Below are 27,971 nucleotides of genomic sequence, written 5' to 3' on the forward strand. Positions count from 1 at the left end.
ACCCACGTGGTAAATCATAACATCATGGCGGCTGGTTTCAAGTAAGATCGCTGAAACTTTGAGTTTTTAACGAAAAATACAGCTTTGGGCTTGATTATTTTGCCTTAGAAATAACTGCAATGTTAGCGTTAGATAAGAGCACATTGTATTTTATAAAGCATGTGATGGTTTAGTAAAAGCAAACTTCTGTTAGTCTGTGCGTGGATGTCCGGCAAAGTAATTTAGATTTTAGTAGATATTAAAAAAATCCTGCTAAATATTTCCCATACTCACAAAGCAGTACGTATCAGCACATTTTCAGTAGTTTGGCGTTTTGTGTTTGAACACGTGTTTGTACTTGCAGGACTGCGGAGCCTCTGGAGTATCACAGGAGTTTTCTGGTTAGTGGATCCCCACATTTTCAATCATTTCATGCCACTGACTTTATCTGAGTAAATTTATTTCTTCTGCATATGTATCACCAGAGGTGTATAATCCAGGTCCATAAAGTAAAAATCATGTCCAGCAGTTGTTCCAACCGGTCACTAAACCAGCTCCTCTGCAGGTAGATGGTTATTAGTAGTAGTGTTATTAGTATTAGTAGATGGTTATTAGTGAAAACACCTGTTTTAAATGTACAGGCTGATCCACAGGGATATGTTTTAATGAGCAAATATCAGCTTAATGTAAAGACAATTATTTGACTAATTGTGCTTTGAGACTGACCCCATTTCAAAATTGGTCTTAATTTAAGATTGATTCAAAACTATTTTTGATTTTGTAAAAAACAACACACAGAAAATTAGAATATTGTGATTTTCTGTAATGTAATTACAAAAACAAAAATGTCATACATTCAGGATTCATTACAAATCAACTGAAATATTGCAAGCCTTTTATTATTTTAATATTGCTGATCATGGCTTACAGTTTACGAAAACTCAAATATCCTATCTCAAAAAATTAGAATATTCTGGGAATCTTAATCTTAAACTGTAAGCATAATCAGCAATATTAAAATAATAAAAGGCTTGCAATATTTCAGTTGATTGAATGAATCCAGAATGTATGACATTTTTGTTTTTTTAATTGCATTACAGAAAATAAAGAACTTAATCACAATATTCTAATTCTCTGAGACAGTCCTGTAATCCAGGTGCCATAAAGTAAAAGCTCTGCCATGTTTCTGGATCAGCCAGTACATTTAAAACAGGTGTTTTCACTAATAACCATCTACCTGCCGAGGAGCTGGTTTAGTGATGGTTGGAACAACTGCTGGACTGGATTTTTACTTTATGGACCTGGATTATACACCTCTGCTATCACTGACTTGAGCGTCATTTGATCTGCAAACGTTCCCCTCTCAGAAAGAAAACTGCCGGCCAGATGGGCGGGAGCTGTCTGAGTTCCGAACCACAACTCTGAACATAGGTGAGGTGAACTTGTGACTGGTTGTTTCAGAGCTTTTCCTCGGTCCTGATGCATTTGGCCCCCCCCGTCTCTGTGCAGGGTCCATATCCACAGCTGACGGCTCAGCCCTGGTGAAGATGGGAAACACCACCATCATCTGTGGCATCAAAGCGGTACGTTAAGTCTCAGAAGTGCCAAATGCCAGTTGGTCCAGGCAGCCATTTGTATACTGGGGCGCCTCCAAAAGTGTTTCCTAGGGGGGGGCCAGATGGGGCCACTTAGATTCTGGGTGTGGACACCAAAACTAAAAGCCATCATTACAGGACTTTACTTTACATTACTAACTTGTCTGCATATATATTAATGTTAATACCTGTTGGTAAAAACCTAAGGTGTGTGTGTGTGTGTGTGTGCGTGCGTGCGTGCGTGTGCGTGCGTGCGTGTGCGTACGTGTGTGTGCGTGCGTGCGTGTATATTTTTTAAATTTATTTATATATATATTTTTAATTTATTTATTTATATATATAAATATTTATATAAATATATAAAATTAAAAAAAATATATATAAATAAATACAATTAAAAGAATATATATATTTTTTAATTTATTTATATATATAAATAAAAAAAAAAAAAAATATATATATATATATATATATATATATATATATATATATATATATATATAAATAATAAAAAAAATATATATATATAAATAAAAAAAAATATATATATTATATATAAGCATTTTTAATAGATATATTTTAATATATCATATTTATTTTATTAATATATGTATATGTTTTGCTATTAATTTTTTACATTATTATTTTATTATTATTATTTTTTATTATTATAAGGCTCAGAAATACTTAAAGAAACGCCTACTGATATGCATTTGGCCCAAATGATTTGGGATGAAACACAACTGACGATAAAATCTATGTGACCGCCCGGCAAGTGTTTTTTTTTTATTGTGGCCAGTGGGGGGGGCCACCAAATTTGTAGGGGGGGCCATGGCCACCCCTGGTGGCGCCACTGTTTATATAAAGTGTGAATTAAGACGAAGACAAGGAGAAAAGTAATAAATCACACTTTAGACTGCCTTATCCCAGGCTAAGAAATCCTAGAATTACCCACATGTTTTAAAGCCTTTTTTTTTGCTACATTTGCAGGAGCTGGCAAACCCTACAGTGGAGGCACCTGCTAAAGGTTACATTGGTAAATACACTACAAAGATTTGAAGTGTTAATACACTCCTTTCTTTGATTTTGTACTTCTTTCCAGTATGTGATGACATTCTTTATTATAAAAATTAGCAAATATCTATTGAGTGCATGTTCTCTCTGTCATCTGCAGTGCCCAACGTGGACCTGCCGCCGTTGTGTTCGTCGCGGTTCCGGCCCGGCCCTCCAGGAGAACAGGCCCAGGCCGCCAGCCAGTTCGTCGCTGACGTCATTGAAAGGTGCCACAGATTTTAAAGTAATTGTCTCTGTTTCCATTGTACACCGCATCTGGTCAAATTCAGCACAGTAAATGTTTTTGTACGGGTTGCAGCTCGGAGGTGATCAAGGCGGAGGACCTGTGCATCGACAGGGGGAAGGTAAATAAATGGATCATTGCAGACGTTGACGGTTGATTGTGACGGTAGTAATTAAGCTGAAGTTGTGCTGGTTCTTGTTGCAGCTCTGCTGGGTGCTCTACTGTGACATCATGTGTCTCGACTATGATGGGAACATCCTGGATGCTTGTATCATCGCCCTGCTGGCTGCTCTCAAGAACAGTATGTAGTTAGAATTGAAGGAATAGAGGGAATGTATTGATGTCACTTCCCCACTGGACCAGCCCCCTTACTCACACTGCGTGGCAAAAATGGCTGCAACCAGTGGAGAAGACGGGATAACAGCTGATTATCGGCTTAAATTAAAGGCAGTTGGACTTGACAGAGACCCGTACAGTTACCCCAAGAACCAGTGGTCCATGGACATTCATATTTGGCCACGAATCCAGTTTCCTGATATTTATATGGACTTAATTTCTACGCCGGGGAAATACACGAAGCAAAGCTTGAAGGCTTACAAAAGTCTTGATGCTTGGTCCGACTTCAAGGCAGGATTTGTTATAGAAATTAAAGTGATGAGGACACCGAACTTTATGATTTGACCGTTTAACGTTAGCTACCCAAAAATCCAACATTACCTGATACAAAATGGGAACCGCAAATCCATGTTTCGGTGCCTGGAATCCAGTTGTTTCTGTGAATTGCAGTGATCCATTTGTCTCTCTTAAGCTTATTTTTTGGCAGTCTGTAAAACGATAACTCAGATTTCTTGCTAAATCTATGAGTACAGTCGATCGCACAACAACTCTTTCCCATTTTAGATGTTTTCCAGTTGCTCAAACTGAAGGTTTACGCTGCCACTCAGTCTTTCTGACTCAGTGGGCGTAACCCGCTGTGAAGTCGCATCTGTGACGTCATGCGCATCCCCTCTATAGACTGTTACTGTTGCCAGAATTGAAAAGAAATACACATAGTTATGCATTTCAGTCTAGATCTAGTCATTTTTCCTATCATGCACCTGTGATGTTACATATCCTCATACTTCCAACTTTGGCTACGAAGCGAGAGGTTTTTGTCGTCTTCTAACGTAACCGTTTCCCAACAGCACGACTGCCAGAAATCACCATCAACAAAGACACATGTGCACCAGAGGTGAATTTAAAAGTGAGACACGGGCTGCATGTTCACAAGCATCCGGTTGGGACCTCTTTTTGTGTCTTTGATGAGTAAGTTTGTCTCTAATTTAAACACAATTCTAATTGTAAATGGGTAAAGCGTGTGTGCTGATCCGGGCCTGCTGTGTGCAGCTCCATACTGATCGTAGACCCCACGGCGGATGAAGAGCGCCTGGCCACCGCGCAGCTCTCCGTGGTGACGGACGAGGAGGGCCGACTCTGCTCCGTACACAAACCAGGTCAGGAACAGCGCCCGGCAGCCCTCTTTAACTTATTAGGAATTTCTCATTGTTAGGAACAAGAATTGAGAATAAGATGCTGCTATTTTGTTAAAAGAAAACACACTTAACAAATTTAAATGGTTCACTTAATATAAAAATGTTGGAGGTAGCAGTTTGATCCATCATTTTTCTCCCATCTTCCTGTATCTCAGAGAGCACTGACTACGTTTCCATGCATCAATAACACTTTTCTAACTGGAATATTGGCAATAACCCAGTTGCGCACGTCCATGTAAACACCAATAACCTTTTTATAACCGGAGTTTGCTCATATTCCGGTTTTTAAAAACCTGAATATGACCCGAATATTTGGTCACGTATACGCTAACGGGATTTCTCCATCAAAAGGAACAGGAATTAGTTTTCTGCACATGTTCTTTTCGCAAGGAATCTTGGTCTTTTGAGTCCAGTAAGTTCTTATAAACACGGAGAAACGAAGACCAGGAGGAGACTAATCACTTCATAAATGTAATGAAGGATATGAACATTTCTGCATTTGTAGACGGTAGAAAGTACCGGGATAGCCAGATTTACAAAAAGGTGAGCGAAGCAGGATTTGTACGAACGCCAGACCAGATCAAGCTCCGCTGGAAGACGCTGAAAAAGGCGAACTACAGGGCTGTTCATTATCCGCCATGCTGCTGTTATTGTTGTGGATTTGGATACAGGAAGAAGAAGCAGAAATGACGGGAATTGTGTCATGACGTTCTCCGTGCGTCCCTGGTTGGATCCAGATATCCCAAATGATTAATCACTAATAATTTGTAGTTAGCCGTTTTGTGCTTTCTTGCAAATGCTGCCCCGTAGAAACCAGTGCTCAAAGGCTTCAACATGTGTTCAGCGACAGGATAATTATAACATTTTAGGAGTAAATCCCCATTACAGTTGACACTACAGTTGACGGTTGTGTTTTGTGTCTCAGGTGGGGTTTCGCTGTCGGCAGAGAAGCTGCAGGACTGCATCAGCCGGGCAACGCTACGACAGAAAGAGATCCAGAAACTCATCGACAAAGTTGTAAACAGTGTCACAACAGCACAATAAAACACACTCAAAATATAATTTTTATCTAAAAGCTGTATTTTCCACTGTCAATATATATTCTTTTTTTTTTTAATAACAATAAAACTGCTGACAAAGACTGCTTAAAAAAATTATTTCTCAGTGTCCAGAAATGTCTCACGCTCAGCTGACGCCTTGTAAGAATATGCCCGTGGCTCCTGAACTGATTTAAAAGGAAATGCATCTTTTAAAAAATATGCTGTACAAAAGCCACCACACCATCTTGCATGATGATCTTGAGTCCTTGTGTGAGCCCTGTGCTGGGACTAACAGAAGAAAGACTTCCAACAGACTGAGAGGTAGAGAGCAGCCCCCAGGCACTATTCCAAGATCAGATTTGCATTTTCACACATCGTGGTTATATGGAGGATTTGGTGTCGAGAAGCTCAGCAGGGATCCGTGCTTAAAAAAAGCTGTTTCTACAGGGTTCAACCAAGCAGAGGCGGGAGGATTTGGCAGCCTTGTGCAGAAATCCTCTGAGAAACGTCTACTCTTGATCCTCTCAGTCCGCAGGGCCTCCACAGTGAGAAGTCTTCCTGAAGGGACGATACGTTATTGTGGAAGCCCACTACCTAGAAGAACCATCTCCAAAAATATCACTTAAAGTTTCTTTAGGGCCATCCGTTGTAGAAACCCCATTCTCTACGGTGAACAAAGTTTTGGATTTCCAAAACCTCTGAGAAGCATTACAAATTTGTCATGATAGAAAACGACAAAGGGACAAATATGTCTTTTTTTCTGCCTGCTGTTCACACTGAGACAGACGGAGAGGCCGGTGTGGGTCATTCCTGTCCGTACGGAGCTGGGGAAGGTGTTAGTGTGATGTGAGTCTGTCAGGACTTAGGGAGGGGCTGCGGTGTGCTCCTCTTCCTCTTACTTCTTGGCTGGCTGGCGGTATGTTGCCGCGGCGCTCCCCCCTGAGGAGCCGCTGCTCCCATAGCCATTTGCTGCTGCTGCATTTGGTGCTGCAAGAATTGCAACTGTTCAGCAAAAGAGTGGAAAAACAAAAACAATATCAGGAGATTTTCAGTGTATTCACTACTAGCTACATAAAACAACATAAAAAAGACTTGTCAGTTTATCTAACGTCTATATCTATATGTATGTATATATACAGGACTGTCTCAGAAAATTAGAATATTGTGATAAAGTCCTTTATTTTCTGTAATGCAAAAATGTCATACATTCTGGATTCATTACAAATCAACTGAAATATTGCAAGCCTTTTATTATATTAATATTGCTGATTATGGTTTACAGCTTAAGAAAACTCAAATATCCTATCTCAAAAAATTAAAAATATTCTGGGAATCTTAATCTTAAACTGTAAACCATAATCAGCAATATTAAAGTAATAAAATGCTTGCAATATTTCAGTTGATTTCTAATGAATCCAGAATGTATGACATTTTAGTTTTTTTTTTAATTGCATTACAGAAAATAAAGAACTTTATCACAATATTGTAATTTTCTGAGACAGTCCTGTAAACATCTCCTGCGTGGGGAAATGTTAACTGGCCCTGGGAATCAAACATCTTCAGCATATTTAGTGCGACAGAGGCATGGATTAGTGAAGCTGAACTAAAGCCCGTTACATACAACATACAAGAGGAGTGTGTGGAGAGGTACAGAGAAGAAGTTAATGGGTTGCAGAAGGAAGGAAGGGGAAGTGTTGGGGAGTGAGGCATGAGTCGAGGAGCATCATCATCATCTGGAAAATGAAATTGTGGGCTGTAATCCCAGCAAAACAAACATGCAGCTTAGCAACTGCTCAGAGAGTAAGTCAGCAACTTTGACTGGGGAGAAAAAAAGAAAAAAAAACCTTGAAAAATACTGATGCATGCTTGCAGTCCAACAGCTCATCATTTGTACGATGCTGCAAACAGCAACACTTCAGTGGGATGGAGCCATTAGCCGTTTCAGATCATTTTGCTAAGTGCCATGTAAGTTCATGCCTGCCTCCCTGTTAGTTGCTGCAGTTGGAGGCTCTGAAGTGCAGGTTTCTGGGTGTACTGGGACTATCAAACAGTCTATCAAGCAACCCAACAAAACACAGGATCAGTAGAATCTTAAACACAAACATGTTGTAAAGGAGACCCTATATGAAAGAGACCTCTGGTCATAGTTTCTCTTTTCAACTGTATAGAGGGAATGTGCATGACATCACTGATGCAACTTCACAGCAGGTTACGGATTACGCCCACTGAGTGGCAGAAAGACTGAGTGGCAGCGTAAACTTTCTAAAATGGGAAAGAGCTGTTGTGTGATCGACTGTACTCATAGATTTAGCAAGAAATCAGAGTTATTGTTTTACAGACTTCCGAAAAATAAGCTTAAGAGAGACAAATGGATCGCTGCAATTCACAGAAACAACTGGATTCCAGACACCGAAACGTGGATTTGTGGTTCCCATTTTGTATCAGGTAATGTTGGATTTTTGGGTAGCTAACGTTAAACGGTCAAATTATAAAGTTCGGTGTCCTCATCACTTTAATTTCTACAACAAATCCTGCCTTGAAGTCGGATCAAAAGTCAAGACTTTTGTAAGCCTTCAAGCTTTGCTTCATGTATTTCCCCGGCGTAGAAATTAAGTACATATAAATATCAGGAAACTGGATTGGTGGCCAAATATTAATGTCCATGGACCACTGGTTCTTAGTAACTGTACGGGTCACTGTCAAGTCCAACTGCCTTTAATTTAAGCCCATAATCAGCTGTTATCTAGTCTTCTCCACTAGTTGCAGCTGTTTTTTTTTATGTTTTGCCACTCAGTGTGAGTAAGTGGGGAAGTGACATCAATGCAGACCCTAGAGTGTAAAATGTAACACTGTTGCACCTATGCAATATGATGGGGCACATATTTGTTTCAATAATATTTTTGAAATCAGTTAAATGTCCCATCATATGTTTTTGTGGATTTTCAAAGGTTCAAAACTGAATTGAACTACAGTATTCACAGTTTTCAGGCAATTTAAATGTCATTGTAAGAGATGTGTCACTGATTAATCAGTAAATTAAAGTTTTGAAAGAGCAGGCATAGTGGAGGCTGAATGACTTTCTCCTCAGTCAACCAAATATTTGCATATGCAGATTGGCCGTGTAAACCCCAAGCACAGCCCGTCTGTCACCACAGCACCTCGCCAGCAGAAGCATGTCTGATTGGTTTAGGAAGGAAACCAATACCAGCAGATTAAGCAGCCAGCAGAGGGAGGAGGAGGCACAGTGCTCACATCAGCACACAGAAAACACAGATTTCAGACTGCACAATCTTACAAACGCAGAGTTTTTGAGTCGCCATCGAAGTAAAACAACTGTATTGTGTGGTTTGTTCAATATGACTGGATCAAAATTGCATAACATGGGACCTTTAAAGTTCTACCAGGTCTGAGGAAAATGCTAGACTTGCAAGTGAAGACAGATTAAGTAAATCTTGTCAGCTTTATCCTGGATAAACATTTTGAAATGAATGTAATTATTTATCTCCTACAGGACTGTCTCAGAAAATTTGAATATTGTGATTTTCTGTAATGCAATTACAAAAACAAAAATGTCATACATTCTGGATTCATTACAAATCAACTGAAATATTGCAAGCCTTTTATTATTTTAATATTGCTGATCATGGCTTACAGCTTAAGAAAACTCAAATATCCTATCTCAAAAAATTAGAATATTCTGGCAATCTTAATCTTAAACTGTAAGCCATAATCAGCAACATTAAAATGAATGAATGAATGAATGAATGAAAGAAAAACTTTATTTCGAACATGCTAAAAAAAGAACAATAGTTAAATAATAATCATGATGAATACAGTATAATACAAATCATAACAATCATAAACAAAAACATGTCTCACTGGCTTTTTTTTTCCTTAAATAATAATTATTAATTAATTAATTAATTATTTATTTAAAAATAAATAATTAAAATAATAAAAGGCTTGCAATATTTAAGTGGATTTGTAATGAATCCAAAATGTATGACATTTTTTTTTTTTTTTTTTTAAATTGCATTACAGAAAATAAAGAACTTTATCCCAATATTCTAATTTTCTGAGACAGTCCTGTATATTACAGTAGCGCACAACACACACTTTACTGCTAAACAGAGGAAGGGAGAGTTGGATTGTGACTCTCGTCTCAGTGTATATGGATGTTAATGTTGCTGTATTACTTGGATCTGTGGCTGGTGCTGCTGCTGAAGCCTTGGAGAAGGCAGCGGGGGCCCAGACCCGTCCAGCCCACAGCCCAACTGGGACAGCACTAAGGGGAGGGGGGGAGGAGAGAGGGAGCCTCAGAGGGAAGGATGGATGGAAGGAGGAGATGGCAAGAGGGAGAGAAGCAGGGGATGGCATGGAGGGAAAGATGAGAAGAGCAGATGCACATACAGATGAGGGGGGGGACACGGCAACATACAAAGATGAGACAAACGAGAGGAGAAAGAGAAAGCACAAAGCAGGGATGTCAGCAGCACAGGTACATCGCCATGTGCATGAAATATGGGTAAATAGCAGGAATTGGATGAGGAGAAAAGGGAGGATTCAGGGAAGGAAGAAGAATACAGGGCAAGAGGAAAAGGCATAAGGTTGGGGGGCAAAAAATAAATAAATAAATAAATAAAAAATAAGAAAAAGGAAAAGAGAATGTAGCAGAGAAGAAGGGGAAGTTGAGTCTCTCCTGTCAGTTGTTTCAAGCTTCACTGAGAGGAACAATTGCTAACTTCAGCAAAATAATCACGTGTAGTTACAGACTGAGTACTGATGAACAGTAATTACTATGCAGAACAAATGTTATTAGTGCAAGTCCATGGGATGGCGTTACTTCAGTGGAAAAAGATCAAGTGCGTGTGTTATTATTCTGTTATTATTGTGTGTGTTTGTGTGTTTGCATGGCTGATACCTGCTGCCTGTGGGGGCATGAAGCCTCCAACACCCAGGTTGATCACAGCAGTTTGCTGGTTTCCTAAACTTGGATCTGAACCCTGGTCCGTCTGAAAAGAAAAACAAAGTTCAAAGGTAACAGTGCAACAAGATGGTGATGTGCAACCGCCGCTGACAACAAAACACAGAACAAGGACTTGAGTAGGAATCCTTGTCATCCTGCTGTTTTTACTGTTTGAATATTTTTCTAGTTATAATATATTTAGTATTTAGTTTTAATTTTTTTTTTTTACTGTATATACCTTTGTTGGGGCTTTCTCTGGGACCAGGGAAACAAATGTCGTTCTATGTCATGTCTAACCTGTGCTGGTATTAGGGCTGGGGATCAATTCAAATGTCAAGAATCGATTTGATTCCGATTCTTAAGATTCAAAATCGATTACCACGTTTTGATTCAATTCGATTCGATTCAGATATTGATTTGGGTTAGTGTTATTGAAACTGTTTTTTGAGCTGTTGCATGAATTATATGACTGTGTAATTATGCAACATATTAATATTAGTATTATATTGAGATTCAACAGCAAGTATTGCAGCTAATGATGCTGTAAGGACCAATCAGCTCCCAGAATGCTGATAGAACTGCTTTCAGAAACATCGTGGGTCAGAATTATCAAACAAATCCAGGGCAGAAAACAGAGATGGATGAAATCGGTTTTATTTTTTCCCCATTTATGAGAATTTGGTTTTTAACATTTTATGAAAATGTAACCCCAAGACAGTATATAAAGTAATGAAATATAGACAATTTATGCAACTATTACCGAAAACTTTAATGTTTTCATACCTTTAAACATATTTAAAGGCAAAAACATGGCACTAGTTATTCTTGTGCCCAACAAAACATTCCTTTTTTGGGCATAAACAACCAATACAAACCAAAATTTGTAATGTAATGATAAAAAAATAAAAAAATAATCGATCTTTAGACATAAACATTTCGACTTTTTTCTCGAAATGCACAATAAAAAAAAAGAATGTTCTCCTGCATGCCCCTAATACTCTTCCATACTTCACCCAGTCTGTATATGTGCAAATCGTTAGGCTCATAGCATAATTGCCTAATTCTAAGGCATTCAAATACAACTTAGGCAATTATGCTATGAGACTAACGAAATATAAATATTTGGAAGCCTAACGTGACCGTATGCAAATACCCCAGCTCCAATCTTGCCTGATTACTTAATCCTCGAGTGAACATGGTTCTTGTTTCAGAGATGTGTTTGACTTTTTGCAGGTGCATGTCAATGTCTCACCGTCTCCCCCTGCTGTTGAGGACTGGACGTGGCTGACTGACTCTGCTGAGGCGAGAACTGGGGGAGCTGCTGCTGCTGCAGAGAGTTAAAGATGAGAGGACCAGTGGGGATCTGCAAATGAACAACATGGACACAACAACAGACAAAAAGGGGGGGGGGTAAAACAAAGGGAAATGAGGATGAAGTGAGGGTAGGGTACAGATGGAGGAAAGGCCGGGGGGAAGGAATGATGCACATGTAGTTGACAGGAAAAGAAGAAGGAAATGGGAGAATTAACAGTGCTCAAAACAGACTTGTTCCACTATCAGATAATCAGAAATGCAAAGGATTCTAAAGGGAACAGCATATGTAATGATCTTTAAACAAGCTGCGACTGCCCTCAGATTTCCCCCTTTACTTCTTCTTCCAATAATCCTCTTGTAAAAGCTTTTCCAAAGACACACTTAGCAGTTCAGGAATAAAAAAGTGACAGTAACTTTGTCACAATAACTCATTAAATTTCAGTCAGGCATCATATATACAAATAGATGCATTCCGTTGTGGAAAAGGCAAACAGCTGACACAGTGTTTACATCCATGGTTTAAACATACAGCGGGAACGGTAATGTGATATAATGTGGTTTATATCACTGTACAACGCTGTACATTAAGAGATATTTCTTTATTATATTTTAACGTAACAATCAGCTGTTCGGTCTCTCTCTACATCCCGTGTGTCTGTCCATTGAGCTGTTACGCTGAGAGCGCCCCCTGCAGGTTTGGTAACTGGTTATGAAGCGTTTTTCTTTTGAAGATGGTTTCTGGTTTTATATCGTTTTGTGCTTTGCATCGTTTCTCTATTTGCAGCGCGTTTGATGATGCTGCATTTGTCTTTGTTTTTTGCAGCACGTTTTTTCATTTGCACCACGTTCCTCTTTGTGTACCTCATATTGAGTTTGTGAATTTGAATCGTTTCTGTACTTGAAGCCGTTTTCCTTAACTGAGACGCATTAGGCCGTTGCAGTGCGTTTGGCCCTTGTCGGTCACTGTAGAAATATCCAGACAAATCTATCTGATTTAATGTTAACATGATAATTGTGGAGCTTGATGGATAATTGACAGTTCAGCCACCTGACCGAAAGTTAGATCCAAATCCATCATTGTCATCATCCACAAGTTATTTAGCCTTTCGTGCACGGATTAATTATGATTGAGGTTATAGCAATGAGTGTAGCTGTTAGTGGCTCAAATAACACTAATAAATAACATAAAATAAACAAAGTTAATCTCTTGTCCAGTAAGTTGCTGTGGAGGAAGAGAATGTTGCTGACCGACTCCGTCCCAATCCCTCGTCTCTTCCAAGATGCGCCACAGACACTAAACGCAGTTTCTCCAAATATCTGACCTGCTTTGTCTTGGTTTTGTAAAGACCTTGTTTGAGGTTTATTTTCCACCTCATTGATTTCCATCTTGTCGCTAGACTACATCCCGATCCCACAGTGGTTTTTTTTTTTAAGCCGCCCACAGCAAAATTCAAACCGCCCGCTGCCGCCAGATTGGGATTGGGACCCAATCCCAATGCAGCCTCTAATACAGACTAGCACAGAGTACAGAGTACAGAGAACAGTACCTGTAGCAGGTTCAATGGTCTCAACCCAGCACTGTTGTTAAGGCCAAAAGGACTCCCTGGAACACAGAAAGGGTCAAATGAACCACAAAACAGAATAGAAGGGTTATATAGTTACTTCCTACTCACATACACACACATACATATATATTTTTTTATATGCTTTATTTGTTTTTTTCAAACAACACTCTTAATTTTATCTATACATCCATGTGACATGGAGGATGACTCCTGTTACGAGTCCAGCTTTCAACAAATTGTCAATCTGTCCCTGTCTTTAGACGGCAATATCCTGGGTCATGAACTCAGGTTCGTTTGCTAGATTCTATTCTGATATACAGTATATAAGGAAGGCGTTACATAGCAAGTTTTGGCTGATTAGACATTTAACTGTCACCTGGCTGCCCAAACTTGTCCACACCTAAGTTTTTGATTCAGCAACAGCTGAAGATGCAGTCTGCTAAACCCGCTGGTATCTGTCTACTGTCTGGAGTCCCATGAGCTAATCCAGACCATAAGATTCCTTCAGCCTGACGGACTCCCTTACCCAGGGCGTTCATGATGGGATTTGATGACCACCGCCACCGCAGGTACCAACAGACATACCGAGATTGTTCCACTTAGCCGTGTCAAGAATGGAAGTGCAGAAAATAGCTCTGGGATGAGACTGGTGCTCTGTCAGAGGTGGGAGAGGTTCTTCTGCCAGATGTCCCCAGTAAACCCTCCCTATATATTTAAGCCCACTGGGTCTGTATGGCATCCTTCCTCACCATCTACCCAATTTATCACCAGGTGGTGATATCAGCGGATAGCCTAATTCTTATCTTCACCATGTTTAAAACATATGGCCACAAAACTGATTGAATTGTAAAGTAATTTATCGATTTGTGGGCTGGGCTATCCTGGTGTCATGTACACTTTGTTTTGGCTGTTTGTTTAGTTTAATTGTCTGTTTTATTATTGTTGCTGTAGTTTTGGGGGTTTTTGTTTAGTTTTATTTTGTTTATTTTTTATTTTTAGCATAAGAAAAAGAGAATCTCTGACCGTACTGCTTTCATTTTCTATGCCATTTATGATCATCTTGTTACCATGAGATTCTTAATAAAAAATTGATCACAAAAAAAAAAGTAAAAAGGCTAATGGCAATAAACATCTCGTACCAGCCTGGGCTGCGGACTGCATGGTGGGCATCAACCCTCCTGGTGGCAGGATTCCACTCAGGTTAAGCCCTGGACCCAACATGGGGCTGGAGCCGCTCATCAAGGTCTGAGGACTGCTACAGAAACAGTAGAACATCATCAAGAACGACGCAGTGACTGCTGCGTGACAATGTGGCGTCAGAAACGATTCAATCTCTTACCAGACAGAGCTGACTACGTTAATAAAGTTGAGCCCGGCTGGGTTGGCCATAACCTGGGAAGACGTGGTTCCTGTAGTGATGGACGTACCCATGGTGGGCAGTGGAATGGTCATAACAGGAAGTGGTTGGCTTAGAGCCAATTGCTGCTGGGCAAAAGGTGTGAGGAGGGCAGGCTGTGACTGGATCCCGGGATCTGAGGGGGTGGGAGTCACTGAGAGAGGAGCACACAGGGAGTCTGAGGGGTGTGGCGTTGAGCACGGTGTGTTAGTGGGTGTGGGGGTAGATGGTTTGGGGGTCCCCGATCCTAGAGAGAAAAGTCAGTCAAAACAGAAGCAAAAGTTTGCAGGGAAGTGGTTTCATTGATTACTTGGATATAGAAGATGACATCTGCTCACTGAGGTTTTGACATGCCTCTATTGGTGCTTTTCCACTAGTACCTACTCAGCCTGACTCGCCTCGGTTTGCCGCTTTCCCACTAGTTAGTTAGTTAGTTATAGTTATAAATCTTTATTTCGGCTTGTACACACTTTTTACGAAACAAGATGAAAAGGTAATAAAAAAAAAACATTTCCTTTGCCGAAAAGGTGTAGGCTGAAGCCGTACCTTATAGTGCCTACCCTTTTTTTCTTATGATCAGCTTAAAGGGGACCTATTATGAAAAACACGTTTTTTCTTGTTTTAACATATATAAAGTGGTCTCCCCTCACCCTGCCAGCACAGGGGAGACAAAATACCATGAAAAAGAGGTTAGAAGAGGTAAAACTAGTGACAGGGCCCACAGGCTGGATTTATGATTTATGTAGAAAAAACAAGCTTTAGATTGTTTTTAAGACAATCAAGGCCTGTTTAAAATATACATTAAATGCCATAATAGGTCACCTTTAAATATAAGACATCAGCATTACTCAAACAATACATAAAAACAATACATAAAAACTAGGGGTCTAACGTGCCGAGTAGATACTTTTTCTGTAAGTATTCTGCCGAGGTTCTAAGCTGCTGAGTCGGCTGAATCTGACATCATCACACCACCGATTGGTCGGGGGGTTGGAGTCAGACGTCTGAGTGGATGTGACATCAGCGAAAGAGCGACTCGCTGCTTCTTGTTCATTTTATTCAACCCGTAATGGCAGCACAAAAGTCTGTTTGGTGATCCAACTCTGTGGTGCAGATGTTCATAAACTGGTGCTGAGGAGAGAATTAAAAAGGGATCTAGACGGGCGATAAGGAACGACCAGATCCACCAGGAGCTCTGTCTCTTCATAGCTGCTCACGGCTCCAGCTGACTTTTCAGCAGCGCCGAGACAAACAAACAAAAAAAAAAAAAGCATTGCTGCTTGAAGCTTCTCTAACTCTCATTTTTTAACTTGATATCAAACACAAGCCACAGACCCAGCAGCACATTTATCATCTCCTCCAGGTTATACATCTTTAGTGTTGTTGTCTTCTTCGTTTAGATCACACAATCAAATACGTCACAGCAGCTTCACTCCAACCTCCTACTTCTGATCTGGGTATCTAAAAAGAAACGAGGCCGAGTTGAGTCGTGCTGAGTAGGTACTAGTGTAAAAGCGCCATATGTTGTTCTGCTTAGAGTTCCCCATGTCTTTTATAACTTCATTTGAAAAAACTGTAAATCTTTATCTTAGAAAGGAGCTGATGCAATGCACTCTTGAACAACTAATGATCACCCCAACAGTTAAAGAGAGCTGCTTGTACTCACTCTGTGTGGAGCCCATGGGGGAGAGGGAGGCGGGCGACAGCAGGCCCACCTGGCTCAGCTCCATGGAGTGTTTCCTGGACAGAGACTGGCTTTTGGATGGCGGCGGGGGCGTAGGACACTTAAGTAGACCACTGGTGGTTTGTGAACTATACGAATTACCTGAAAAGAAAATGGGATAAAATATTTACAGTACACTTTTGAGTTGGAAGAATTACATCAAATGTACATGTTCAAGACTTTACAACCATCTAAATTGCAAGGTAAAAATGTAGTCTGTCCTGAGATGGCACTTTAGCAGTTTGTGCTCCACACATATTAAATAAGAAAATATTAAGATTACCCAGGGGCTTGATCCATAGGTTTAGCAGTTTACTTTGCAAGGTGAATTGCTCGCCTTTAAAGTAAGCCCCCAAAGTATTAAAAGGCAGCCATGATTCAAGTCACAAAATCAAAAAAATCATCCCCAGTACATTTGTGTGGTAGGAGCTGATGAAACCAAAACATTTTATGTTCTCTACGAGGGTTTTCGACACCCACGAGGAAGTAAGACAACCCATTTTTCTACTTCCTCTCTCAGAAACGATCCAATGTGTGTGTATTTTACTCCTTTCAAGTTGAAGAGGGGTAAACTTTTTAAACTTGCTGGGGTGAAACATATTAAAAGTAACAACAGAAGGAGACTTAGGGTGCGTCCCAATACTCCCCCTCGCCCTCGTTTTGATCCCTCCCCCTAAATTTTGCGCGTTCCCGTGAGGGTAGTGGTGTCCCAATTCCTCTTTTCACCTAGGGGGAGGGGGCATAACGAGGGCTAGGGGCTGAGAATAGCCCCTTCACATCGAGTGATTTCACATGCTGACTTCGCGAGCGAGGGGGTATAAAAATTTCCCAGAATGCTTTTCGTCGTCATTTGCGGACTGAATCCAAAAAAAAAAAAACATGGCGGACATTTCTTAGTGAATAAATCAATATTTTGAGTTAGTTTCTGCATAAAAATGCGTTTTGATTACATTTCTAGTGAGAAATATATATTTTACTTTCATAATATTCACTCAGTGAATGTACATAATCCCTTTTTTGTCAGTTGTTCACGAAGAATCGCGCCGGAATAAAGGCTGTTAGGTTACGCCGTAGGCTACGTAACCTACGCCGTAGGCTCTGCGTCGATTTGACTCGCCGACCGAGGGCAAACATCATTTGCAGACTCGTCTCAGATTGTGACCGAGGGAGCAAGCATTTTTTTGTGAAATAGAGAGAAATAATCCTGTGACTCGTCAGATTTGTTTTGGATGTTTCTGATATAATAGTTTCAGAAACCACAAAGCTGTTATCTGGGTAATTTACACACTTTCAAATAAAGCTGAAGTGAAGATAGCGGAGCTGTTTTGTGGTTCTGCGTTAAATCGATGCAGAGCCTACGGCATAGGTTACGCGGCGACGCGCGCCGTACGCCGAATCCCGAAAACGTCGAGTCAAATTTCTTAACAGGCGTTATTTGGAAAAACTGAGCCCAGGTTGGGGATCTTAAAGGTTACTTTTACGCCTGAAAAAATATTAAAACTTAATAAAGTGGCATATTAACAGCGCTACAGCTGAAATTAAAACAGCTTTTTGCTGTCGGCTTCCTGATCAGGGTAGGGATGAAAACGAGGGGTAGGGAGAGAATTGGGACAGGCACCTGGGCCAAGTGCCCTAGATTTCAAGTGCCCTAAAATCTCCCCTTTCATATTTAGGGGGTAGGGAAGAAAAGAAGGGCGAGTGAAGAAAAGTAGGGGGAGATTTGAGATTGGGGCTTACTCTTCAAATACACTTGTGACTTTTTTTTAATGTCGTTTCTTTTTTAAACAGTTTTCTATGAAACTAAACATCATGAGATCCCAACATCATCACACTCCTTACTGTACCTGAGGAGCTGCTACCCGATCCTGAAGGCAGTTTAATGGGAGGGGGGCGGTGCTTAACCCCTTTTCCTAACAAGGACGTCTGGACTAGTGAAGAAATACCATCACCCTGCAGATGACAAATCAAAGTCTCAAAGGAAGAATAAAGTCATCGTATGGTCTCTGATGACATACCATCATGGCAGTTAAATCATAAAATGTAAGGTATTAACACTGAATAAAAGAATGTAAGAATGACCTCGTCTTTGCTGGGGGAGGGAGGCCCCTGTCCCACGGTGCCTGAGTTATGGGACATCTTGACCTGACACTTCACATCTCTCTCATACACTCCTTTGTACTGAGTTAGAAACCTATGAAACAGGTGAGAGAGATTTAAAAGAAAAAAAAAGGAAATCATTCTTATCTAGTGAACATCCCCAAAAATGGTGTCATTGAAAGGATTACTGTAAAAATGACTCACCTTTCAGCATCTATCTTTGACCCTATAAGAAAACTGAACGAGGCAAGAGACATGGAGACAAGTGAACTCGGAGAAACATTTCAAGCTGCATCAGAATGACTGGATTGGTCCCGGCCGTACTTACGGTGGATGTATAAGCTTTAGGTCTGTGCTATCCTCCTCTGCTTTTGGTTCTTTAGCGCAATAGATCTTCCCGTACACCAGCGGGTCTCCCATTGACTGGAAGATGGACACCTTGGTCCTCTGAGCTTGGCCCCCCACCTCACACTCAAATGTATAGTCATCTACAACTTCCTGTCAAGCCAAAACACAAAATAAATATGTAGCTTTTGCTAAACTGGTTAACATCAGGCCTATTGATCGATTCATATGTCAAGAATCGATTCGATTTTGATTCTTAAGATTCAGATACGAGTGCTCCACATTTAATGCATTTTGTACTTTATTTAGGATGGTATCCTCTCCATATTTGCTTAATTTAGAGCACTACAAAAATGTGTTTTTTCAACTGATAGCAAACCTGTCCTTGATTATCCATGGATCATTGCATATTTCAAGTAAACACACTTGCTGCCTATTTCTGGCAGCAAACTAAAATCATCCTGAGGGAGTGGAAAAGCTGCTGCCAAACTTACTTCAGCAGGCCAGATTACAGTAGTGGGCTGAGATTCTTCCAGCTGCAAAGATTTCTCAACCACAGCGTACTTTTCCACCTCGAGAAAAATCACACAAACAAAACTATTAGACAAGTTCCTTATTTTCATCACTGAACAAGAATTTGAGTTTGAAGGATTTTTTTTTTTTAAACTGAGCTACTTACATCAATTTCCTTTGGTACAGTGAGTTGGCAGTTGCTCTGCTTCCATGTGTCTACACACTGCAGATGTTGTTTTTGTTGAGAGATCAGGATGACAGCAGTAGAGAATGATTAAGAACAGAAGGCATACGAAACAATATGTTTAATTTAATCATTTTAAGAGGTAAACAGAAACAATGCACTTTTATTCAGCTCCTACTAGTGAGTCTAATGGTGCTTTTCCACTAGCACCTACTCAGCCCGACTCAACTCGCCTCAGTTTGGTTCTTTTCCACCAGGGGTCTAACGTACAGAGTAGATACTTTTCTGTAACTATTCTGTCAAGGTTCTAAGCGGCTGAGTCGGCTCCATCTGACATCATCACACTACAGGCCACCGATTGGTCGGGGGGTTGGAGTCAGATGTCTGAGTCAGGAGGAGGAAATCACCAAAAGAGCGACTCTGACGGCAGCTTTTTGTTCATTTTATTCAACCAGCGCAAAAGTGTGTTTGGTGATTCAACTCTGAGGTGCAGATGTTCATAAAACTGGTGCTGAGGAGAGAATTAAAAAGGGATTTAGACGGGTGATAAGGAACGACCAGATCTACCAGGAGCTCTGTCACTTCATAGCTGCTCACGGCTCCAGCTGACTTTTCAGCAGCGCCGAGACAAACTAACAAAAAAGAAAAAAGCGTCGCCGCTTGAAGTTTCTCTCACTCTAATTTTTTAACTTGATATTGAACACAAGCCATAGACCCAGCAGCACATCTATCATCTCCTCCAGGTTCTACATCTTTAGTGTTGTTGTTTTCTCCCTTTAGATCAGACAATCAAATACGTCACAGCAGCTTCACTCCAACCTCTTACTTCTGATCTGGGTATTGAAAAGAAACGAGGGCAAGGAGAGTCGGGCTGAGTAGGTACTAGTGGAAAAGCGCCATAAAGGGCAATTTAGGATACCTTTCAACTTGGGGAGAATGGATAGACAACAGCAATGAAAGAAAATAAGTTCTGTATTATGCACACAGTGAGCAGGTATCAGGGGCCAGATATCAGCTTAGTTGATTCTTATCAAGTAACTGTCAAGAACTCCAATTGACATTTCTCCATGGCTGGAAAGAAGGTGGGAGGCAGCACTCCCTCACACTGCATCAGTTGTATCCAAAGTATCACATCATCACAAGTTTAATACACCAAAGCTTGCTTAGTGAGAAGTAGAGACGCATGACAGGTACACGTTAACTAGTGACTACTACTACTACTGACTAGTGATGCACCGAAATGAAAATTTGTGGCCGAAACCGAAAATAATAATAAACACTTGGCCGAATACCGAATAATACCGAATAATGGTTCTTCGCAGTTTTTCATTTATTTTGCCAATTTTTTCACCATTGCATAAATCAAATAAATATGCAGTGAAATACCCGCCAGTCACAATTGGTCTTACTGCACTTATTGTATTTTTTCTCATAATCCTTTTTCATTTTCTCCCATTCAAATCCAGTTAATCGGGTCGCGGTGGGGCGGGGCTGATCTCCGCAATTTGAAGCCTTGTATAATAATTGTAAAAATCTGGGTTATTTTCTTGGAGGATCTCGTCATATCAGACAGTGAGGGTTCGCCACCGCATCGGTAGTACGGGCCCTTTTCTCTGCCCCCTTCCCCGATCTCTGCGTCTCGTCACCGTCTCCATCACCAAGCGGTTTCCCAAATCCAACTCAGCCTGGATCATTTCTCGTGTCCTCTGCTTTTCTCCCACATCCAAGTAATGATCTGACATGCTGACATGCTGAAATGTTTGCTGCGTTTAACACCGCTTGCCCCTCACTCACGCTGTTCGCTGTTTGATTGCGTCATCACACGCCATTATTAATTGTTCGTCTTTTTCCCCACTTATTCCACCAAATACCGAAAGTGTTTTTTTTTTTTTGCTATTTTCAGCCGAACAATTTTGGTTACCGAACATTCGGTGCATCGCTACTACTTACGTTTCCAGCCTTTGAAATCTTCAGATCTATGACAGGAGCCGGCTTCCTCTCCTTCCTCCTCTGTAGGTAGTCGTAGAGTCGCAGCTGTGGTGGTATGGGGAGGTGAGACAGCTCCTGCTGTCTGTTCAGGGCAGCTCGAGAGTGTCTCTTGAAACACCTTAGATGCCAAGAAAAAAACAAAAAGCATTCATCTGACTTACGGTCACGACCTTCAATTTGCAAGTGATCTATTTTAGGAAAAAAAAGTTTGTCCTCTAGTATGACTGACATCACATTCTATACCTTTTCATCGAGTGAGTGTTCATTTTCTGTTTATTGTATAGTAGGCGGTTGGCTGTGCAAGTAACAGAAATAGAGGGATTCAGGCACAGGGGTTCAGCAGTCGCCAAAATCAACTGACTCTCCAGCTGTAACTTGTCATCCTAAAGCAGACAATAAAAGAAAAAACAACACATACCAATGAGATTCAAAATTCAAACTCAGACATACAAGGAAAGATGTGGTGTTTATAAAATACACTAAAATCATACAATGTTCAGGAGTAGATACAACAGAATCTGCTAAGCTTTTCCTGTATGAACATGTATGAGAATAAAGAGGACAAAAATGTGGCAGTCTGTGGAAGTATAACACATGTGACACACTTATTTATTTATACCTGTGTCCATTTGTGATGGTCACTAGTCATGGCGTGGACATCACATATTAGAGTCTGCAGAGCAAAAATATGCACAGATTGTAAACAATTTTAATTTTTGAAGGCATAAAATGCACCTTAAGTTGATACTGTGCCACTAATTTCTAATTTAAATCTTCCATGCTGCAAATAGTACCTGCATGGTTGGCCGCAGCAGGATGTGCCTGCTCTGGTAGGTGGGAATCTTGGTATTACCTGCTTGCCTGTAGTCTCTCACCTCAACTATTACACAGCCACAATGGAAGATGTTCACCTGAGACAAAACACATCATGATTAATAGAGGGTCTGCATTGACGTTACTTTCCCACTGGACCACGACACCGTACTCGCTCTGATTGGCAAAACATCAGCAAAAACAGCTGCAACTAATGGAGAAGATGGGATAACAGCTGATTATGGGCTTAAATTAAAGGCAGTTGGACTTGACAGTGACCCGTACAGTTACCCCAAGAACCAGTGGTCCATGGACATTATTATTTGGTACAGTTACCCCAAGAACCAGTGGTCCATGGACATTAATATTTGGACACGAATCCAGTTTCCTGATATTTATATGTACTTAATTTCTACGCCGGGGAAATACACGAAGCAAAGCTTGAAGGCATACAAAAGTCTTGACGCTTGGTCCGACTTCAAGGCAGGATTTGTTGTAGAAATTAAAGTGATGAAGACACCGAACTTTATGATTTGACCGTTTAACGTTAGCTACCCAAAAATCCAACATTACCTGACACAAAATGGGAAAAGCAAATCCACGTTTCTGCGAATTCCAGCGATTCATTTGTCTTTCTTAAGCTTATTTTTTGGCAGTCTGTAAAACGATAACTCCGATTTCTTGCTAAATCTATGAGTAAAGTCGATCCCACAACAACTCTTTCCCATTTTAGATGTTTTCCAGTTGCTCAAACTGAAAGTTTACGCTGCCATTCAGTCTTTCCGACACTCAGTCTTTCCGACACTCAGTCTTTCCGACACTCAGTCTTTCCGACACTCAGTCTTTCCGACACTCAGTCTTTCCGACACTCAGTCTTTCCGACACTCAGTCTTTCCGACACTCAGTCTTTCCGACACTCAGTCTTTCCGACACTCAGTCTTTCCGACACTCAGTCTTTCCGACACTCAGTCTTTCCGACACTCAGTGGCGGTAACCCGCTGTGAAGTCGCATCTGTGACGTCATGCGCATACCCTCTATAGCAAAAATTCCGGAAAAAAGCTGTTTATTCCTTAAAGGCTATTTATTGTTATAACACGCTTCACATATATGTCATTTCCCAACTTGCCCCAAGTACCACGGACAAAATTCCAAAATCTGATAGAAAAACACACCTGTGATTTCTCCAACAGATCCACCAGAATCGGAGGCAGCTCCTCGGCATCCAGGTACTCCAACAGCTCTCTTTCTTCATATGGCAGGCGGATGGTTTCAGAATCTAAACAGCAGCACAAACATACATTTACAGATGAAACGACTGTGTAACCCATATCAGACAAAATACACCTCTGTAAGTTTGATTTTGACTCTCACCAGATCCATTTTTGCCCCTGAGCATTAAAGAATAGCCTTCATTTCCAGGGTACAGGTTAACCACCAAACATGACACAGACTCCTGAGATACCAGCTTCTCCAGCAGATTCACATTTCTCCTCAGATTCTTCAGAAAGTCAGAAAACTTAAGTTAAATCGTCTGTATTTAAAACAAAAACCTTAAGTCACTCTTGTTCAGTAGTGGCCAAAATAACTTTAAACACACAAGCACAGGGGGTGCTTATATAACTATACTCTGTCATATAGATTTGAACCCATGGCATAGACAATAATTAAAAATGACTAAGATGTGCTGTTGAAGCATGGGGAGTTATATTTCCCAGCCCCCCCTGGGGAAATCTAAGCCAGGCTACTGGAGAGAAGAGTCCGGCGTGTAGTTTAACCTTGGACTTAGGAGGTACAATATGGTTTTCACCTGTTATTTGCACAACATTGGATAAAACTAACATAGAACATTTTTCATCACATGTTGTTTACCACTTCTTCATCTGCTATGGTTTAATGACATGTCATGCATTCTTTGATTGACATTTTTGTTTAGCTTGCTTAATGTGGTTGAGCATCTTTTTTGCCATGAATGTCTGAGATTTGTTGCACAACTGTAAGCCGCAGCATATACATGCTTTTTTGGTTTCATACCCCATAACTAAAAGTAAAATAGCGGAGTAAAATAAGTTGGTAACAAGTAGAGGAACAGAGGCACAAGTACCACTAATCGCAAATCTAACAACATAAAACTGAAAATATAAGGCAGTTCAATTACAATTATTTGTATAACAACAAACAAATGTTGTGGTTATAATAGCTCATCTCAGTCCATCAACACTAGTGATGCACAATATCTATCTGACTGATAGATTATTGTTTGATAATGTAATTATTATTGATCCGTTAAATAAATTAAAATGTTTTTTTTTTTAAGTTGTGAAATTGCTCGCTCGCAGGTCGCGCCTTTTAGTGTTGCACTCTTCATGTCCTCTGCTGCAGATTACTGGCAGGACTCAAGCACGGCCCTGTGACCAGAGCTAACACGTCAGGCTGGTTATTTTCCTTGGTGGCAGCGGATTAAACCGCTGCTGCCGTTTACAAGAATGTTAATCTGAAGCTCAGAGATGAGTAAAGAAGACTGCACATTTTAACAGAGCCGGTCTTATGTTTCATTTGAAAGGTCATCAAAGTGGCAAAGCTGGATTATAAGAATATGAAGCAGCAGCCAGTAGTGCTAAGGCTGAAACTATATCAGTGTCCGTGTACCCGTTAAGCAGACATTATTAAAATTGTTTGGAGCAGTGAAAACAGAAACACCTGGACTTGATTGAGGACAACAGACAAGTGGAGGAAGAGAGGTGGAGAACAATAAGGCCAACTGTCTGCTGAAAACGATGATGTGTGAGGGTGGGGTTTTTGTTTTTGTCTCTTACATTTTAGGAACCAAGCTCCCTGGAGTTCTTTTTTTAACCTGTTTTAAAAAATAAATAAGTCACACTAAAGCCTTAATTGACAGTGATGGAATTCATACCTCTTAGTGACCAATTCTGTAAACATTTTTTTTTATTAATGATGTGCTTTATTTTTCACCTAGTTTGTGTTTTTTTGTTTTTTATTTATTTTTTTACGGGGGGGGGGGCATACTGGACATCAGTGCCTTTCTTATACACGTCTTTGTACAAATACCTGACTTTTTTTTTTTTTTTTCATTTGCGAATAAAACATTTGTAACTCAGTTCGAACCTTTTCTTGGGGATGTTATTTTTATTTTGATTGTGTGATTTGACATATCTGTGCATTTGATTTACTTCATTCATATTTAAAATGTTTGAATTATAAGTATTTATTTTTTTCCCCACAGTAACTAACCAAATGCCTTAAACTTTTATAAAGCCTGATATACTCGGTGCATGCAAATTCACTGTGTGCAATCACAGTAGGTTTCTGTTTAAACCACGTGACTATGTTTGAAACATCCCATGTTTATCCAGAAGCTGTTAATTGTTAATGATGTATCGTGGTGGCTTCCACACACAAAATATTCATGATCATTTGAAGAGCCAGGATTGTTGTTTGCTCTTATAGTTTGGCCAAAGCTATTAAAATATAGATGTATCTTCACTGTATCTTAGATTATTTTATTACCTTGGGTGCACAAACTGCAGCATATGAAAATTATATTACAATAAGTATATTGATATGAACCTAAACAGTTAATTATTGGTTATCGGTTTTGACTTAAATTTCAAATATCGTGCATCACTAATTGGCGTAGGTTCACGACAGAATGGACTACTGTTGTACTGCTTTTATTACCCATTTGTAAGTTAAAGAAAAGTTGCAAAGCACAAACCTTTAACTCTGGCTCTTTCTCACATTCCTCAATATATAGCTCATAGAGTTTCTGATACAAACTTTTCCTCCCACCAGACGAAATTCTTCTTTTGGCTGGACGTTGTTGAGCACTTTCAACGATGTACTGTGCGACAGATATATATCATGCAATGTATTAATCCCTGACAGTAGGGTACGGGCTGAATAAGATAGTCAGTGAAAGATATGCGATGTTGGTAGTTTCTTATACTACAAAAAAACAGACATGCAAGAGTGTAATAACTTTTTACCTCAGCTCGATCCAATGCATATTCCAAAACTTGTTGCTTTAAGAAAGGAAACATAAAACAGATCAGTCACAGGGGGATAAGTGGGGGAAAAGTGCAATGTTTCTGGTGGAATGTTCTCCATCTGGTGGGAACCATAATAGTCCATGGGCCAGAGCCCAAAATCTCACTTGTCAGCACCACTCAAGGTGACAAAACTTACTTGTGATTTTTGAAAAGATCCACGTCTATAGATTACATTTTGGTATGATAACCCTTCCTGAGTGGCAGCTGTATCATAGTTATCAGCTCATGAAGTTACCCAACCCCTTCAGAAAATTACATTTTAGATGCTGCTGCATATCCTGGTTTAGACTCATGTACAGGATATCTGTCAATGTTTCACTATATTGTCTTTGGTATCATTTTAAAGGGGACCGTTTAAGCATTCATTCAGGCTAAGACGTGATACATTTTCTGAATCCTTATGGTCCTTTGAGTATTCCAGTTTTTGTATTTTGTGTCTCTGTTGTTCCTAGATGACACAGGGCTGAAAGTATATAATTTAGGGGAAAATTGTGTAAAAATGTGCATAGTTTAGAGTTTAAAGAGCTGCAGTGACCTCTATGTTGGTCAGAAAGATTCACATCAATATTGTGACAATATTGTGAAACATTGACAGATATCCTGTACATGAGTCTAAACCAGGATATGCAGCAGCATCTAAAATGTAATTTTCTGAAGGGGTTGGGTAACTTCATGAGCTGATAACTATGATACAGCTGCCACTCAGGAAGGGTTATCATACCAAAATATCATCTACAGACATGGATCTTTTCAAAAATTATAAGCAGGTTTGGTCACCTTGAGTGGTGCTGATCTCTGGCCTGGAACATGGACTATAACTGAGGTCAACACTAAATGTGAGGCTGAATGAACGGATAGATTGATATTTACCATTGTGGTCCAGGGCAGCTGCGAGGGGAGTGACAGTAGAGGATGCTGTCCTTTCTGCCCCACTGTTACCTTCCTACAGGGACCATTCACACCCTGCACAGCAGAAACAGCAGATGCATTGCAAGCAGCGAGGCAAAATAAAGTCACACTAGAAGTGGATTGATAGAAATGTCCACAGCGAGGCGGGCGGGTTGTTCAGACGGCGCTGACACCAAATAGTGTGTCTGACAGCCAATCAGATCCCACACACACACACAGCTACCAGGCTCGGGCTGGAACACTTTCATGCAACTTATCAAATATTTTACTTTCCCTCGAAACTCTGCAACTAAGTAAACACATCCACGAAGTAGCTGAGAGTTTGTAAAATGCAGCAGTCCTGGTTCGTGAGGCTGTAGTGACGGTAGCTCAGAGCAACAAGCTCGCTGGTGTCTGGCCGCTGAGGAGAACGCTGCTAGCCCTAGCATGCTAGCCCGTTCCGAGCGGGCAAAGCTGGAAGTTACGAGCTACGTTTCACGTTTTTATGTTCCCTTAGACACACGCGGCAAACGCTACTACGGTCGGGGATAAACCGGGTCGACTTGCCTTCGAGATTGCATAGCGTTCGAGGGCGGCTCCGATGCGAGAAAACGAAATTAAATTGAAATATCGGTGTGTTCATTGAAAAAAGTGGGAGCAGCAGCCA

At 40.4% G+C, this 27,971-nt stretch overlaps 2 protein-coding genes across 4 annotated transcripts; one reads left to right on the plus strand and one right to left on the minus strand.

Annotated features, from left to right (window-relative positions):
• The first annotated feature begins 9 nt into the window (after nt 1-9).
• On the plus strand, nt 10-5,551 carry LOC133459557 (exosome complex component RRP43-like). The gene is made up of 11 exons (XM_061739624.1): nt 10-41; nt 344-380; nt 1,347-1,410; nt 1,489-1,562; nt 2,565-2,610; nt 2,749-2,854; nt 2,947-2,992; nt 3,076-3,172; nt 4,056-4,176; nt 4,258-4,364; nt 5,329-5,551. The coding sequence occupies exons 1-11, from the start codon at nt 25-27 to the stop codon at nt 5,445-5,447; spliced, it is 834 nt and encodes a 277-aa protein (XP_061595608.1). The 5' UTR covers nt 10-24; the 3' UTR covers nt 5,448-5,551.
• Nucleotides 5,463-27,967, minus strand: LOC133459555 (transcription factor SPT20 homolog). 3 transcript variants are annotated; one of them, XM_061739621.1, is made up of 24 exons: nt 27,872-27,890; nt 27,287-27,379; nt 26,354-26,389; nt 26,083-26,208; nt 23,721-23,847; nt 23,522-23,625; nt 22,330-22,446; nt 22,155-22,208; nt 21,779-21,918; nt 21,497-21,653; nt 19,529-19,585; nt 19,344-19,421; nt 18,833-19,002; nt 18,709-18,741; nt 18,487-18,598; nt 18,252-18,357; nt 16,351-16,509; nt 14,628-14,931; nt 14,428-14,543; nt 13,271-13,326; nt 11,662-11,772; nt 10,365-10,455; nt 9,640-9,728; nt 5,463-6,445 (listed from the first exon to the last, which is right to left on the minus strand). In XM_061739621.1, exons 2-24 carry the CDS (start codon nt 27,287-27,289, stop codon nt 6,299-6,301), a joined length of 2,493 nt encoding a protein of 830 aa, XP_061595605.1. In that variant the 5' UTR covers nt 27,290-27,379; nt 27,872-27,890; the 3' UTR covers nt 5,463-6,298. The 3 variants fall into 3 exon arrangements, with proteins under 3 accessions (XP_061595605.1, XP_061595606.1, XP_061595607.1); XM_061739622.1 differs by having other exon boundaries at nt 14,428-14,540; nt 27,287-27,967; XM_061739623.1 differs by lacking the exon at nt 9,640-9,728 and having other exon boundaries at nt 27,287-27,967.
• Between the last annotated feature and the right edge of the window lie 4 nt (nt 27,968-27,971).

The sequence above is a fragment of the Cololabis saira genome, chromosome 14, assembly GCF_033807715.1.
Source record: "Cololabis saira isolate AMF1-May2022 chromosome 14, fColSai1.1, whole genome shotgun sequence".
In the NCBI taxonomy this organism is placed as follows: domain Eukaryota; kingdom Metazoa; phylum Chordata; class Actinopteri; order Beloniformes; family Belonidae; genus Cololabis; species Cololabis saira.

Excerpts from the sequence above, each read along its gene's own strand:
- LOC133459557 (XM_061739624.1), top strand. Across the intron at positions 2,611-2,748 it reads ACCTGCTAAAGGTTACATTG|TGCCCAACGTGGACCTGCCG; the intron begins GTAAATACACTA and ends TGTCATCTGCAG. Across the intron at positions 4,177-4,257 it reads TCTTTTTGTGTCTTTGATGA|CTCCATACTGATCGTAGACC; the intron begins GTAAGTTTGTCT and ends TGCTGTGTGCAG.
- LOC133459555 (XM_061739621.1), bottom strand. Across the intron at positions 26,209-26,353 it reads ATGCATTGGATCGAGCTGAG|TACATCGTTGAAAGTGCTCA; the intron begins GTAAAAAGTTAT and ends TCTGTCGCACAG. Across the intron at positions 18,599-18,708 it reads TCAAAGATAGATGCTGAAAG|GTTTCTAACTCAGTACAAAG; the intron begins GTGAGTCATTTT and ends CCTGTTTCATAG.